Raw genomic sequence first — 16032 nt, forward strand, 5'->3', positions numbered from 1 at the left:
GGGTCGTCTACTGTAGAGTAGATGGCCCTTTGGGTCGTCTACTGTAGAGTAGAATGCCCTTTGGGTCGTCTATTGTAGAATAGATGGCCCTTTGGGTCGTCTACTGTAGAGTAGATGGAACTTTGGGCCGTCTAGTGCAGAGTAGATGGCCCCCTGGGTCGTCTACTGTGGAGTAGACGGACCTGTTGGGTCGTTTACTGTAGAGTAGATGGAGCTTTGGGTCGTCATCTGTTAGATGGGTCGTCTACCCCGTTGAGTATATGGCCCTTTGTGTCGTCTACTGTGGATGTCCCTCCTGGGTTGGATAAATTTGGACAAGTTAGGCACCACCTTCGATATTAGGCAACGATATGTTGATTATGGTCTTTAGTAAGGTTCACTCATAATGATCTAATTGAAGACCTGTTGGTATTCTAAGAAGAAGGTAATTTTATTCTCTGCTGAAATAATTTTGTTTCCCATATTTGAAGTGTGCTAATATTTCCATGGACCACTGTGATCCAACCCGCAAGAGTTATTGTTTATGTGCCACTTTGGCGATAAGAATAAAAGCGAAAGTGGGAACAAAACAAAAGAAAACGAAAAAATAATAATACGTAAATTATTGATTTTTCTTTTGGTTATCAAGAGCAAAAATTAGCATAAAATGATCCAAGAGAGAATGAGAGAATAGTTTGCATTACCCGCTGATCGTCATCACATCTTATTTTCCATGTCAGCAAAAGACGAGACCGTTTTCTTTTTGTTCAGTTGACACCGAGCTCTTGAAAAGTAAACAATTATCGGTTGGCGGTCGAAGTGAATTTTTCGTAATCTGCAAAAACAAAAACAACGTACAGGCCCGCACTCAAAATTTTCCCCTCCACACAGCCAAACCACAGTGGACAACAACCACAGAAGCCCCTCAAACAAACAAAGAAAGGTAGCAGCATAACGCTAACGTCAACGACGCCGCGCCGCTCTGCTACAATGTGGTCCCAAACATTTTTCATTGTATGCCTAGTGTCTGTGATATGGGCTGGCGTTTTTCCAAATTACCATGCCAACTTTGATTTTGTTCAGTGGGACAAAGAGAAGACGCTGGACGAATATGAGGCAGGCGTGAAATGGTGGCAAACCGCCTCGTTTTATCAAATCTATCCAAGGTCATTTAAAGATACCGACAATGATGGAGTGGGTGATCTTAAAGGTAAGTTTAAACAACACTTAATATGGGCTTAAATATGAGAACTTCTCTTTCCCCTCTCTCCTATAGGTATCACGGAACAGCTACCATATCTCAAAGAAATTGGTATCACCGCCACCTGGCTTTCTCCCATATTCAAATCGCCCATGGCTGATTTTGGCTACGACATATCGAATTTCTTTCAAATTGATCCGTTGTTTGGCACCATGGAAGATTTCGATAACCTCATGAAGGAAGCCAATCGTTTGGGAATAAAAATTATTTTGGATTTTGTACCCAATCACACAAGTGATGAATGTGAATGGTTCCAGAAATCGGTGAAAAGAGATCCCTTCTATAAGGATTTCTATGTTTGGCATCCGGGTAAAATTATTAATGGCGTACGTCAACCCCCCTCAAACTGGGTTAGCGTCTTTCGTGGTTCCGCCTGGGAATGGAATGAAGAACGCCAGGAATATTATTTGCATCAATTCGTTAAGAAACAACCCGATTTGAATTATCGCAACCCTTTGGTTAGATCGACAATGAAATACGTGTTGGAATATTGGCTGGCCAAGGGTGTGGCAGGTTTTCGTGTTGATGCTGTACCGCATATGTTTGAAAAGGCACCAGATTCTGCCGGAAATTGGCCTGATGAACCGAGAAATCCCTCGGTCAATGATCCCGATGATTATGGTTATTTGCAACACATCTACACGGTGAATCAACCAGAGACCATTGATATGGTTTATGAATTCCGCAAAGTTTTGGATGACTTCAAGGCGCATCATGGTGGTGATGAACGCATATTAATGACTGAAAGTTACTCACCTTTGCCCATTGTAATGCAATATTATGGCAATGCCACGGCGGAAGGAGCTCAGATACCGTTTAATTTTTTGCTGCTTGAGGAGGTGGGCAACAATTCGAATGCCTACAATTATGCTGAGACCATCAATAAGTGGTTGAAGAATATGCCACAGGGAAGGACGGCCAATTGGGTGGTAAGTAGTAAGATTATTAGGATAAGATGGTTTCAGGATATAGTTTTTGTGGATAGAAACATTTTATTTAAAAAATCTACGATCTTTAACTGTAACTTCTTGAAAAATATAATTAAAAAATCTACGCATCCACGATTGTTGCCCAGAAAACCTTGGACAATATTGGAATTTTTAAATATTATTTTCAAGGATTTTCAGGCCAAGAATCGTGGATTTTTTAGATAATATTTTTCAAGGATTTTAATTAACATTTTCAAGGATTTTCAAAGAAATAATCGTAATTTTTAAATGTAATTTTCAAGAATTTTCAGGGCAAAAAAATTTTCAATAAATGTGGATTTTTTAAATAATATTTTTCAAAAATTTTCAATAATCGTGGACTTTTTAAATAATATTTTTCAAAAATTTTCAATAATCGTGGACTTTTTAAATAATATTTTTCAAAAATTTTCAATAATCGTGGACTTTTTAAATATTTTTCAAAAATATTCAATAATCGTGGATTTTTTAAATAAGATTTTTCAAAAATTTTCAATAATCGTGGATTTTTTAAATAATATTTTTCAAAATTTTTCAATAGTCGTGGATTTTTTAAATAATATTTTTCAAAGATTTTCAATAATCGTGGATTTTTTAAATAATATTTTTCAAAGATTTTCAATAATCGTGGATTTTTTTAAATAATATTTTTCAAAGATTTTCAATAATCGTGGATTTTTTAAATAATATTTTTCAAAGATTTTCAATAATCGTGGATTTTTTAAATAATATTTTTCAAAGATTTTCAATAATCGTGAATTTTTTAAATAATATTTTTCAAAGATTTTCAATAATCGTGGATTTTTTAAATAATATTTTTCAAAGATTTTCAATAATCGTGGATTTTTTAAATAATATTTTTCAAAGATTTTCAATAATCGTGGATTTTTTAAATAATATTTTTCAAAGATTTTCAATAATCGTGGATTTTTTAAATAATATTTTTCAAAGATTTTCAATAATCGTGGATTTTTTAAATAATATTTTTCAAAGATTTTCAATAATCGTGGATTTTTTAAATAGTATTTTTCAAAAATTTTCAATAATCGTGGATTTTTTAAATAATATTTTTCAAAGATTTTCAATAATCGTGGATTTTTTAAATAATATTTTTCAAAGATTTTCAATAATCGTGGATGTTTTAAATAATATTTTTCAAAGATTTTCAATAATCGTGGATGTTTTAAATAATATTTTCAAAGATTTTCAATAATCGTGGATGTTTTAAATAATATTTTTCAAAGATTTTCAATAATCGTGGATGTTTTAAATAATATTTTTCAAAGACTTTCAATAATCGTGGATGTTTTAAATAATATTTTTCAAAGATTTTCAATAATCGTGGATGTTTTAAATAATATTTTTCAAAGACTTTCAATAATCGTGGATGTTTTAAATAATATTTTTCAAAGTTTTAAATAATATTTTTCAATAATCGTAGATTTTTTAAATTATATTTTTTGAGGATTTTCTAGGCAAATATTGTGGATTTTTTAAAAGGAACATTTTGATGCTTTTCAATGCAATAATAGTGGATTTTTAAATAACTTTTGTTAAGGATTTTCAAGGTAATAATAGTGGAGTTTTTAAATAATACTTGTTAATGATATTCGTGGCAATATTCGTAGATTTTTTAATAATATTTTTTGGACATTTTCATGGCAATATACGTGGATTTTTTTAATAATACTTTTTTGAAAATTTTCAAGGCAATATTCGTGGAATTTTTTAATAATATTTTTTTAAGATTTTCAAGGCAATAATCGTGAATTTTATTAAATAATATTATTGCCTTGAAATTCGTCAAAAAATATTATTTAAAAATTAACAATAATTGCTCTGAAAACCATTGGAAAATATTATTTAAAAAAATCACGATAATTGCTCTGAAAATCCTCAAAAATATTTTTTTAAAATCCACAACTATTGGCTTGGAAATCTTAAAAAATATTATATAAAAAATTTAATTTTTTAAATCCACGATTATTCGCTTGAAAATCCTCAAAAAATTTTATTTGATAAATGCACGTCATTGGCTTGAAAATCTTATAAAACATCATTTAAAAGATCCACGATTACTGGTTTCAAAATTTTGAAAAAAAATTTATTTAAAAAATCCACGATTATTGCTTTAAAAATCCTTGAAAATTTTTATTTAAAAAATCTGTGATTGTTGCTTTGAAAAGCCTTGAAAATATATATATTTTTTTTATAAAGTCCACGATAAAAATCTTTGAAAAATATTATTTAAAAAATCCACGATTATTGCTTTGAAAATCCTTGAAAAATATTGTTTAAAAAATCCACGATTATTGCTTTGAAAATCCTTGAAAAATATTATTTAAAAAATCCACGATTATTGCTTTGAAAATCCTTGAAAAATATTGTTTAAAAAATCCACGATTATTGCTTTGAAAATCCTTGAAAAATATTATTTAAAAAATCCACGATTATTGCTTTGCAAATCCTTGAAAAATAGTATTTAAAAAATCCACGATTATTGTTTTGAAAATCCTTGAAAAATATTATTTAAAAAATTCACGATTATTGCTTTGAAAATCCTTGAAAAATATTATTTAAAAAATCCACGATTATTGCTTTGAAAATCCTTGAAAAATATTATTTAAAAAATCCACGATTATTGCCTTGAAAATTCTCAAAAAATATTATTTAAAAAATGCACGATTATTGCCTTGAAAATTCTCAAAAAATATTATTTAAAAAATCCACGATTATTGCCTTGAAAATTCTCAAAAAATATTATTTAAAAAATCCACGATTATTGCTTTGAAAATCATTGAAAAATATTATTTAAAAATCCACGATTATTGCTTTGCAAATCCTTGAAAAATATTATTTAAAAAATCCACGATTATTGTTTTGAAAATCCTTGAAAAATATTATTTAAAAAATCCACGATTATTGCTTTGAAAATCCTTGAAAAATATTATTTAAAAAATCCACGATAATTGCCTTGAAAATTCTCAAAAAATATTATTTGAAAAATCCTCGTTTATTGCCGTGAAAATACTTGAAAAATATTATTTAAAAAATCCACGATTATTGCTGTGAAGAATATTTCCACAGATTACTTATTTACTTAGCTGGCCCATTACAGAACATTTGTTCTATAGGCCGAACTAAGAAAAGATCTCCAATTCTCTCTATTTGTTGCTTCGCACTCTGGAATACCGCGCCTTTTCATCTCTTCATCCACTTGTTTGCGCCATCTATTCCTTGGCCTGCCAATTCTGCGTGCACCGCCAAGCGGTTCGTATTTATACGCCTTTTTAGTGGGTTCATCTTCGCCCTTTCTTATGATATGGCCAAGCCAACGCAATCGCTGCATCTCGATACGTTTAACTATATTGATGTCGTTGTATAGCAGATACAGCTCGTGGTTCATGCGACGTCGATATTCACCGTCAACGCAGATTGGGCCGTAGATCTTTCGAAGAATTTTTCTCTCAAACACACTAAGCACTGTCATGTCTGCTTGCGCAAGTACCCAGGCTTCGGAGCCATACATCAGCACTGGTAGTATCAGTGTTTTGTAGAGCGTTATTTTTGTTTGACGAGATGTGGCTTTGTTTTTAAACTGCTTACTTAAACCAAAGTAGCATCTATTGGCCAGCACAATTCTTCTTTTTATTTCACAACTGATGTCGTTTGTAGTGTTTACGGCGGTGCCGAGGTATACGAAGTCTTTTACTACCTCAAAATTATAGGAACCAACTTCAACAGTTGGTCCGATCTCAATGGAAGCATTGCGCGTCGACACCATCAATTTGGTCTTCTCAACGTTTACCGCCAGACCCACTTTAGCAGATTCTCCTTCGACCTTCATAAAGGTATCAGTTACTTCTTTTACTGATCGTCCCATGATGTCTATATCATCAGCATAAGCAAGTAACATGTGGCTATTGGTGTAGATTGTGCCACTTCTTTTGACGTTTGCCTCTCGTATAACCTTTTCCAGCAGGATGTTGAACAGAACCTCTTTTGGTACAAAACTCTTCGGAGAGGTTCTTTCATATTTTAACTGAAGATCTCGTGTCAGTTAAAGTCATTTTACAAAGCCGGATGAGCTTTGCGGGGATACCAAATTCAGATATGGCTTGGAATACCTTTGAACGCAGCGGGCTGTCGAAGGCTGCTTTATAATCGACAAAAAGCTGGTAGGTGTCGATCTGCATCTCTTGGGTCTTCTCCAGGATTTGCTGCAGGATAAATATCAGGTCAATGGTGGACTTGCCAGGTCTAAAGCCGCATTGGTATGGTCCAATTATCTCGTTGAACATTGGCTTTAGTCGTTTGCACAATATCCCTGACACGATCTTGTAGGCAATAGGGAGTAGACTTATGCCGCTATAATTAGAGCATACAGTCTTATCTCCTTTCTTGTGGACGGGGCACAGGATACTCAGGTTCCAATCGTCGGGTACTCGTTCTTCCTGCCACATGGTGCTAACTAGCTGATGAAAACACCATATCAGCGTGTCGCCTCCGGTTTGAACAGCTCGGCTGGTAAGCCATTGGCTCCTGCTGCTTTATTATTCTGCAGCCGATTTATTGCTGTCTTTACCTCATCTTGGCTGGGCGGTATACATTCTATACCATCTTCAGGGATTGGATCTGTGGTATCATCGTCTTCGCTACTATTGGATACCAGCAGAGTGGAGAAATGTTCCTTCCATATCCTGAGCACACTATCTGTATCAGTTACCAAATTACTTTGCTGGTCTTTACAGGAGGATGTGCCTGTACCAAAGCCATCAGTTTGATGCTTGACTCTTTGGTAGAATTTTCGGACTTCATTCTGGTTCCTGTACATCTCGATTTTTTCACACTCCCGCTTTTCCATCTCCCTCTTTTTCCTGCAGAAAAAACGTTTCTTCTCTCTCCTTTTCTCCCGATATCTCTCTCGTGTGCTACGCGTTGCAAGGGATTGTAAAGTAGCCCTATATGCCGCATTTTTCTCTTCGGTAGCAGCACGACACTCCTGATCATACCATGGATTCCTTAGTGGAGGTCTCTGGTAACCAAGTATGGATTTTGCGGCTGTTTGCATGAGTGGGCAATGCTTTGCCATTGCGCTGATATGTTATCGGGATGAGGAGTGCTTTGATTAAGCAATTGGGCTAGTTGAGTGGAATATGCTGTCGCTATCTGTTGTGATTGCAGCTTACCGATGTCTAACTTTCGTGTTGTGTCTGTTCGTACATTGTTTGCTACGTTTAACCCGGTGCGTACCTTTGCTGCAACAAGGTAGTAGTCCGAGTCTATGTTTGCTCCTCTGAACGAACGCACATCCAACACTCTCGATGAATGTCTTCGTCTATCACAACGTGATCAATTTGATTTCTTGTTTTCTGATCTGGAGACAGCCAGGTGCCCTTGTGGATGTCGAGATGGTGAAATCTGGTGCTGCTAACTACCATGTTTTTTGCAGCTGCAAAGTCTATCAGCCTCATACCATTGTCAGAGGTTTCACTGTGTAGACTGAATTTTCCGACTGTTGGGCCAAAGATATTTTCCTTTCCAATTTTGGCATTAAAATCGCCTAGAATAATTTTAATGTCATGGGCAGGACAACGGTCATATGTTTCTGCTAAGCGCTCGTAAAATATATCTTTGGTCTGTTCGTCCTTTTCTTCAGTGGGAGCATGAGCGCAAATAAAGCTGATGTTGAAGAATTTCGATTTTATTCGGATTGTAGCAAGTCTTTCATTCACTGGTGTGAAGCTGTAGACCAGGTGTTTTAACTTCCGACCAACTACAAATCCGCAACCAAACTCATGTTTTATGTCATGGCAGCTATAATTCAGTGCGTCACCGTTAGGTGTTGTTGTGATGCCTTTCCCATTCCATCGTATTTCCTGTATGGCAGTACTGTCGGCCTTGTACTTTTCAAGTACATCTGCCAATGCGTAAACTGCACCTTCTCTATAAAGAGTGCGAACATTCCAGGTGCAGATTCGCAGATCATGGTCCTTAAAACGTTTGCGGGGGTCGTCAACTTTTGAGGGATTTGTTTTTCTTTTCTTTTGTTTTTTATAGTAGGCTGCTTTTTCTAGGGGAGGGTTACTAACCCTGCGCCCAAACACAAGTTTGTAACGTTCTTATGGGTGAACGCGCGGCACATTTTAGCTCACTACCTTTAACGGGTGTTAAAGGCAGCTACCCCAGGTGAAACCAAGGGGAGGTCAGTGTCCACTTGAGATGAAAGAGGGACCAAGATAAATCCTGGACTTTGCCATGTTAAAGCCGGTCAGGACCGTTCCTTGGTATCTTTCAACCCCTACGTCACCCATTTCCACAGATTATCAGGGCAATAAATGTGGATTTTTTAAATAATATTCCCCACAGATTATCAGGCCAATAAAATATAATATAAATATAATAACCCCCAGTTTTTGTAACTTATTTTTGTTCGTTCGTCTATTTTCGTAATAATTTAGGCATCCATAGCTCAGCCCACAGATGACATACAGATTTTATTTTTCGTAGATGAGTTCCATATATAGTTAAGAATTCCTCATTTAAAAATCAGCGCTCTAAATTTGCGCTAAGCCGAATAAATCGATCTACAAAATTTGACAATTCGTGTGAGAAGAATAAAAATTGTTACAAAAATTGGGGGTAAATATATATTAAATATAATATTTTGAGAGATATACATAGTGGATTTTTTTAAATAAATAATTTGAACCCAATTATTGTGGACTTTTTAAATAATATTTTTAGAGATATTTCAGACCAGTAATTGTGGATCTTGTTTTCATATCTAAATATTAAACAAACGCATCTCTTCCTTCTAGCTTGGTAACCACGATAAAAGTCGTGTGGGCACCCGCCTTGGTGCGGATCGCATTGACATGATGAATATGTTAACCTTCACCCTACCCGGTTGTAGTGTTACCTATAATGGTGAAGAAATTGGTATGACAGATGTTTGGATATCATGGAATGATACGGTTGATCCGTCGGCATGTAATTCCAACCCTGATATTTACGAAAGTCTTTCACGTGACCCTGAACGTACACCTTTCCAATGGAATGATGGTTATATGGCTGGATTTTCAAAGGCCAAGAAAACATGGTTACCCATATCACCGCTGTATAAGGATGTCAATGTTGAAAAGGAACGTCAACAACCCTTGAGTCATTTGAATATTTTCAAGGAGCTGCAGGAATTGCGCAAAGAACCGACCATAAGACATGGCCAGGTGGAGGTCAAGGCTTTAAAACAAAATGTTTTGGGTGTTAAGAGGTAAGTAGCACATTTAATTTTTAGAACGCAGGGCGAGGGAGGTTTATATGGAATACCATTAGGTCTTCTTATAGAAGACCAATATGTATACTCATACAAAATTTATAGGTCTTCTTATTGAAGGGCTGTAGGATTTCTAATAGAAGACCAGTACTTCTTCTATTTCCCACTCCTTCCCAAACATCTCCCTTTATCTAACTTAGTCTTGCTCATAGCTCATTTCTATTTCCTTGATTTCAGATACCTTTTGCATGACTATACCTATGTTACTCTAATGAACATTTTCGATGAGGTGGAAAGCTTTAACCTGCAACAGGCCTTTTCTAATATTCCCGATGAAATGGTATACCACATTGTTACCGAAAAATCCAAGGTCAAGAAAGGGTAAGTAGAAAAAATCCGCCCTTTTTAATTGAAAACAATTTAATTATTTTTGCTTCCTACAGTGATCGTGTCCAGTCCTCGACAATTACGCTACAACCCAAGGAGGCGGTTATCTTAAAATCACCCAGCAAACTATCGACCACAGTCGGTTATTATCTCTACTATACCCAGGAAGAAGAACCTCATCACTGAACATTTATAAAAATTATTTATTTATTTTTAGTGCCAAGCACATTGTAATATTTTTTTTTGTAATTTTTTATATATTTTTAAAATATTTTTTAGAATATTTTTCAAAATTTAATCGGATTCCACAATTATGGCTTCATTTCCATTCAACAAGAAATTATCCAAAGCAACGAGATCTCTGTAAAAATATGCAAAAATTTAAATAATAATAAAAATTAAAAATGTTCCAAATTTATTTTAACCTACCCCGCCTTCCTGGTCGATATGGTATTGACAATTTTGGTTTTATATTGTCCCGAGGCCTTTATAACATCAACAACATTGGCATTTTGCTGCTGATCCAAAACATTGGCCAATAAAATATAAGTTTTCTCACCGGCCAAGGATCTGCAAAGAGAGGTGGAATAAATTGAGAAAAATAGAGGAATAAATAAGGAGTTTCTGCAGTTTTTTTAGGCTTTTTTAACAGCGAAAAATCTCCTTCCTCTACTTACCTCTTAACAGCCAAAATATTATCACCCACATTACCATACTGCACGCTGCCATATTGCAGGGTTTTTGTTTGACGTAATTGTGACATTTGTTTGTAAACATTCAAATGACTTTTGGTATCGGCTTTTTCACTTTCAACATTCACAGTGGCATAATTCGGATTTATTGGTAGCCAAGTGGAACTGTTTGTCGAAAAACCAGCATTTGCAGCAGAACTCCACTGGAAGGGTGTGCGAGCGGGATCACGTGTAAATTGTTGATAAGTTTCGGGGCTGGCATTGCAGGCTGCAGGATCAACACTATCATCCCAAGAGATTTCTAAATCTACCATACCAAGTTCTTCACCCTAAAAGGTGGAGGGGGAGAAATGAAACCTAGATGGAGAACTCTTTAATGCTGTGACTTACCATATAAGTAACACTGACACCCGGCAGGAACATTTGCAACATGTTCATGAGATCAATACGCTTCTCACCATAACGGCTTCCAACACGACGTTTATCGTGGTTGCCCATCTGGAATTTTAATTAGGAGAAATTATATCCATACTAAGCGGAGGTCCATTACAGGTCAGGTACAATTTTCTATAGAGAAAGTCGTCCTCAGAACCTGAGGTTAACAAATTTTTATAGAGAAGTCATCCTCAGGAATTGAGGATAGACAATTTTCTGTAGAAAATAGTCAAGCTCAGGGAACTGAGGTTAGGGAACTGAGGTTAACAAATTTTCTATAGAAAATAGGTCAACCTCAGGGAACTGAGGTTAACAAATTTTCTATAGAAAATAGGTCAACCTCAGGGAACTGAGGTTAACAAATTTTCTATAGAAAATAGGTCAACCTCAGGGAACTGAGGTTAACAAATTTTCTATAGAAAATAGGTCAACCTCAGGGAACTGAGATTAACAAATTTTCTATAGAAAATAGGTCAACCTCAGGGAACTGAGGTTAACAAATTTTCTATAGAAAATAGGTCAACCTCAGGGAACTGAGGTTAACAAATTTTCTATAGAAAATAGGTCAACCTCAGGGAACTGAGGTTAACAAATTTTCTATAGAAAATAGGTCAACCTCAGGGAACTGAGGTTATCAAATTTTCTATAGAAAATAGGTCAACCTCAGATAGAAAAAAATTAAACTCAGGAACTGAGGTTAAAATTTTTCTATAGAAAAAAATCAATCTCAGGAACAGAGGTTAACATTTTTCTATAGAAAAAAATCAACCTCAGGAACTGAGGTTAACATTTTTCTATAGAAAAAAATCAATCTCAGGAACTGAGGTTAACATTTTTCAATAGAAAATAGTCAACCTCAGGCACTGAGGTAAACATTTTTCTATAGAAAAAAATCAACCTCAGGAACTGAGGTAAACATTTTTCTATAGAAAAAAGTCAACCTCAGGGAACTGAGGTTAACATTTTTCTATAGAAAAGTCAACCTCAGGGAACTGAGGTTAACATTTTTCTATAGAAAAAGTCAACCTCAGGAACTGAGGTTAACATTTTTCTATAGAAAAAGTCAACCTCAGGGAACTGAGGTTAACATTTTTCTATAGAAAAAGTCAACCTCAGGGAACTGAGGTTAACATTTTTCTATAGAAAAAGTCAACCTCAGGGAACTGAGGTTAACATTTTTCTATAGAAAAAGTCAACCTCAGGGAACTGAGTTTAACATTTTTCTATAGAAAAAGTCAACCTCAGGGAACTGAGGTTAACATTTTTCTATAGAAAAAGTCAACCTCAGGGAACTGAGGTTAACATTTTTCTATAGAAAAAGTCAACCTCAGGGAACTGAGGTTAACATTTTTCTATAGAAAAAGTCAACCTCAGGGAACTGAGGTTAACATTTTTCTATAGAAAAAGTCAACCTCAGGGAACTGAGGTTAACATTTTTCTATAGAAAAAGTCAACCTCAGGGAACTGAGGTTAACATTTTTCTATAGAAAAAGTCAACCTCAGGGAACTGAGGTTAACATTTTTTCTATAGAAAAAGTCAACCTCAGGGAACTGAGGTTAACATTTTTCTATAGAAAAAGTCAACCTCAGGGAACTGAGGTTAACATTTTTCTATAGAAAAAGTCAACCTCAGGGAACTGAGGTTAACATTTTTCTATAGAAAAAGTCAACCTCAGGGAACTGAGGTTAACATTTTTCTATAGAAAAAGTCAACCTCAGGGAACTGAGGTTAACATTTTTCTATAGAAAAAGTCAACCTCAGGGAACTGAGGTTAACATTTTTCTATAGAAAAAGTCAACCTCAGGGAACTGAGGTTAACATTTTTCTATAGAAAAAGTCAACCTCAGGGAACTGAGGTTAACATTTTTCTATAGAAAAAGTCAACCTCAGGGAACTGAGGTTAACATTTTTCTATAGAAAAAGTCAACCTCAGGGAACTGAGGTTAACATTTTTCTATAGAAAAAGTCAACCTCAGGGAAACTGAGGTTAACATTTTTCTATAGAAAAAGTCAACCTCAGGGAACTGAGGTTAACATTTTTCTATAGAAAAAGTCAACCTCAGGGAACTGAGGTTAACATTTTTCTATAGAAAAAGTCAACCTCAGGGAACTGAGGTTAACATTTTTCTATAGAAAAAGTCAACCTCAGGGAACTGAGGTTAACATTTTTCTATAGAAAAAGTCAACCTCAGGGAACTGAGGTTAACATTTTTCTATAGAAAAAGTCAACCTCAGGGAACTGAGGTTAACATTTTTCTATAGAAAAAGTCAACCTCAGGGAACTGAGGTTAACATTTTTCTATAGAAAAAGTCAACCTCAGGGAACTGAGGTTAACATTTTTCTATAGAAAAAGTCAACCTCAGGGAACTGAGGTTAACATTTTTCTATAGAAAAAGTCAACCTCAGGGAACTGAGGTTAACATTTTTCTATAGAAAAGTCAACCTCAGGGAACTGAGGTTAACATTTTTCTATAGAAAAAGTCAACCTCAGGGAACTGAGGTTAACATTTTTCTATAGAAAAAGTCAACCTCAGGGAACTGAGGTTAACATTTTTCTATAGAAAAAGTCAACCTCAGGGAACTGAGGTTAACATTTTTCTATAGAAAAAGTCAACCTCAGGGAACTGAGGTTAAATTTTTCTATAGAAAAAGTCAACCTCAGGAACTGAGGTTAACATCAACTTTAAAATCAACTTTTGTCACTGAGGTTAACATTTTCTACAGAAAAAAAATCAACCTCAGTCACTGAGGTTAACATTTTTCTAAAGAAAAAAATCAACCTCAGTCACTGAGGTTTACATTTTTCTATAGAAAAATCAACCTCAGTAACTGAGGTTTCTATAGAAAAAATCAACCTCAGTCACTGAGTTTAACATTTTTCTATAGAGAAACGTCAACCTCAGGATCTGAGGTTAACAAATTTTCTATAGAAAATAGTCAACCTCAGGAACTGAGGTTAACATTTTTCTATAGAAAAAAGTCAACCTCAGGGAACTGAGGTTAACAAATTTTCTATAGAAAATAGTCAACCTCAGGGAGCTGAGGTTAACAAATTTTCTATAGAAAATAGTCAACCTCAGGGAGCTGAGGTTAACAAATTTTCTATAGAAAATAGTCAACCTCAGGGAGCTGAGGTTAACAAATTTTCTATAGAAAATAGTCAACCTCTTTTTTCTTCTCCAAGCATTTGCCTCTACTTACCACCCAATTGGCTGTTTTACCCGACGGCATATTGTCCATCCACTTTTGAATGATTTTCGTAAAGCCTCCGGCGGGGAGATCGGTATTGATTTGATTAGCATTACCGGCACTAATAAATTGGAAATTGAATGGAATCTGAGCCCCTTCCACCTTTTTATTTCCATACATTTTCATAACCTGATCAATACTAGACCATGTTTCAATCATCAAGACCCTGGTATCACCGCCATGTATGCGCTGATAATCTTCCAACAGCTGATGCCATTGATAAACCATATCAATGGTTTCCGGTTGATCTTGGGTATAGATGTGTAACAAATAACCCGAATCATCTGGATCATCAGTGTAACCGGATTTGGGTTCATCAGGATAGCGACCATTTTCATCGGGTAACACCTCAAACATCCATGGGACAGCATCAATACGAAAACCGGCAACACCACGATCCAACCAATAGGTGAGCACCCTTTTCATTTGGGCCACAACATCCGGGTTGCGATAATTGAGATCAGGTTGTTTAACCGCAAATTGATGCAGATAATATTGTTGTCTCTGTTCATTCCATTCCCAGGCACTGCCGCGGAAAGCCTGTAACCAATTACTGGGAGGTTGTCTTTTGCCGTTTTCGTCTACATAACCGTCATGCCACACATAGTAGTCCTCGTAGCCCTTTTCACGATTCACTGACTTTTTGAACCAAATATTTTCATCACTTGAGTGGTTGGGCACAAAATCCATAATAATTTTCAAACCCAATTTATTGGCCTCCTTGATGAGTTCATCAAAATCGGTGAGGTTACCATATTCCGGTTGTATATCAAAGAAATTGGCAATATCATAACCAAAATCTGCCATGGGCGAGACATAGATGGGTGAGAGCCATGTGGCATTTACACCAATCTCTTTGAGGTAGCTCAGCTTGGAAATGATACCCTGTAGGTCCCCAATGCCATCTCCATTGGAATCCTTAAATGATCGTGGATAAATTTGATAGAACTGCGACACTTGCCACCAATCTTTGCTGGCCAATGTGTTGTCGGTTACACTGCCATCACCTGTACAGGCCTCATACTCTTGGGTTCGCAGCAGAAATACCACTGCCCACAAAAGGCCAATTAGTGACAATCTAATGGCCATAGTTTTTACTTATTTTTTATTTTAATTTTTATTCTAAGAAAATTGTCGGGCAGTTTCTACTGCCTTAATTGCTGAATTCTTACTGCCGTTCCCATAATCAAAGCAAGGGGTTTTTAATATTTTCTCCCGAGGTTTTCGTGCCTGTATCATTTTAAGTTTGCTTTTTTTGTTGCTATCACAAGTGGGTGATCAAGAAAATGTTCGAAATTTGTTTTTTTGAATTGGCAAAACAAACAAATTGAATTTCCAAGTTTGGTTGTTGTTGCTATACCTCTCGATTTTCTTGCTCATTAAGTTTTTGTTTTGCTATGATTTTCTCTTTGTTTTTATTTGATTCTTATCACCTGTTTTGCTTATTTTTCACTTGAATGGCATTTGGCTGCAGTTCTGATTTGCTTTGTGTGTTTGTTCATCATTGCTGGGTGGCTCTCGGGGCATTTATAATTGGATATTTCATTTGCAACAGTTTAACATTCAATTGGGGGGACCATAGCGTGGAAGTGTCGGAAGAAATGTAATTTAATTTTGCCCAATTTATATCCAACATTGTCTGTCCTTTAAAGGAATAACAAAGAGATAGATAATTACTAAGGATTTTGTACCTTGGGTAAAGATGGGCTTCTGTGGGTTATTTAAAAACCTTATGTGTCCTTGAAAAATGTTTTTAATAAAAACACCTCTAAAGGTCTTGAAA

At 35.4% G+C, this 16032-nt stretch overlaps 2 protein-coding genes across 2 annotated transcripts; one reads left to right on the plus strand and one right to left on the minus strand.

Moving 5' to 3' along the window:
* The first annotated feature begins 648 nt into the window (after nt 1-648).
* Nucleotides 649-10289, plus strand: LOC141387220 (maltase A3-like). The gene is made up of 5 exons (XM_073956569.1): nt 649-1189; nt 1256-2169; nt 9030-9481; nt 9722-9865; nt 9928-10289. The coding sequence occupies exons 1-5, from the start codon at nt 970-972 to the stop codon at nt 10055-10057; spliced, it is 1860 nt and encodes a 619-aa protein (XP_073812670.1). The 5' UTR covers nt 649-969; the 3' UTR covers nt 10058-10289.
* On the minus strand, nt 10055-15541 carry LOC141387221 (maltase A3-like). Its single transcript, XM_073956570.1, has 5 exons — nt 14202-15541; nt 10954-11061; nt 10549-10892; nt 10301-10441; nt 10055-10232 (listed from the first exon to the last, which is right to left on the minus strand). Exons 1-5 carry the CDS (start codon nt 15336-15338, stop codon nt 10166-10168), a joined length of 1797 nt encoding a protein of 598 aa, XP_073812671.1. The 5' UTR covers nt 15339-15541; the 3' UTR covers nt 10055-10165.
* Between the last annotated feature and the right edge of the window lie 491 nt (nt 15542-16032).

Source organism: Musca autumnalis, unplaced genomic scaffold (assembly GCF_047663935.1).
Source record: "Musca autumnalis isolate F117 unplaced genomic scaffold, ASM4766393v1 scaffold_5, whole genome shotgun sequence".
Lineage (NCBI taxonomy): Eukaryota > Metazoa > Arthropoda > Insecta > Diptera > Muscidae > Musca > Musca autumnalis.

Bases quoted from the DNA above. Each gene is read 5' to 3' on its own strand.
- LOC141387220 (XM_073956569.1), top strand. From the start codon at position 970: ATGTGGTCCCAAACATTTTTCATTGTATGCCTAGTGTCTGTGATATGG. The intron at 1,190-1,255 runs GTAAGTTTAAAC...TCTCTCCTATAG, and splicing joins TGGAGTGGGTGATCTTAAAG to GTATCACGGAACAGCTACCA. The intron at 9,482-9,721 runs GTAAGTAGCACA...CCTTGATTTCAG, and splicing joins AATGTTTTGGGTGTTAAGAG to ATACCTTTTGCATGACTATA.
- LOC141387221 (XM_073956570.1), bottom strand. From the start codon at position 15,338: ATGGCCATTAGATTGTCACTAATTGGCCTTTTGTGGGCAGTGGTATTT. The intron at 11,062-14,201 runs GTAAGTAGAGGC...TTAAAATTCCAG, and splicing joins GTAAAACAGCCAATTGGGTG to ATGGGCAACCACGATAAACG. The intron at 10,233-10,300 runs GTAGGTTAAAAT...ATATTTTTACAG, and splicing joins ATATCGACCAGGAAGGCGGG to AGATCTCGTTGCTTTGGATA.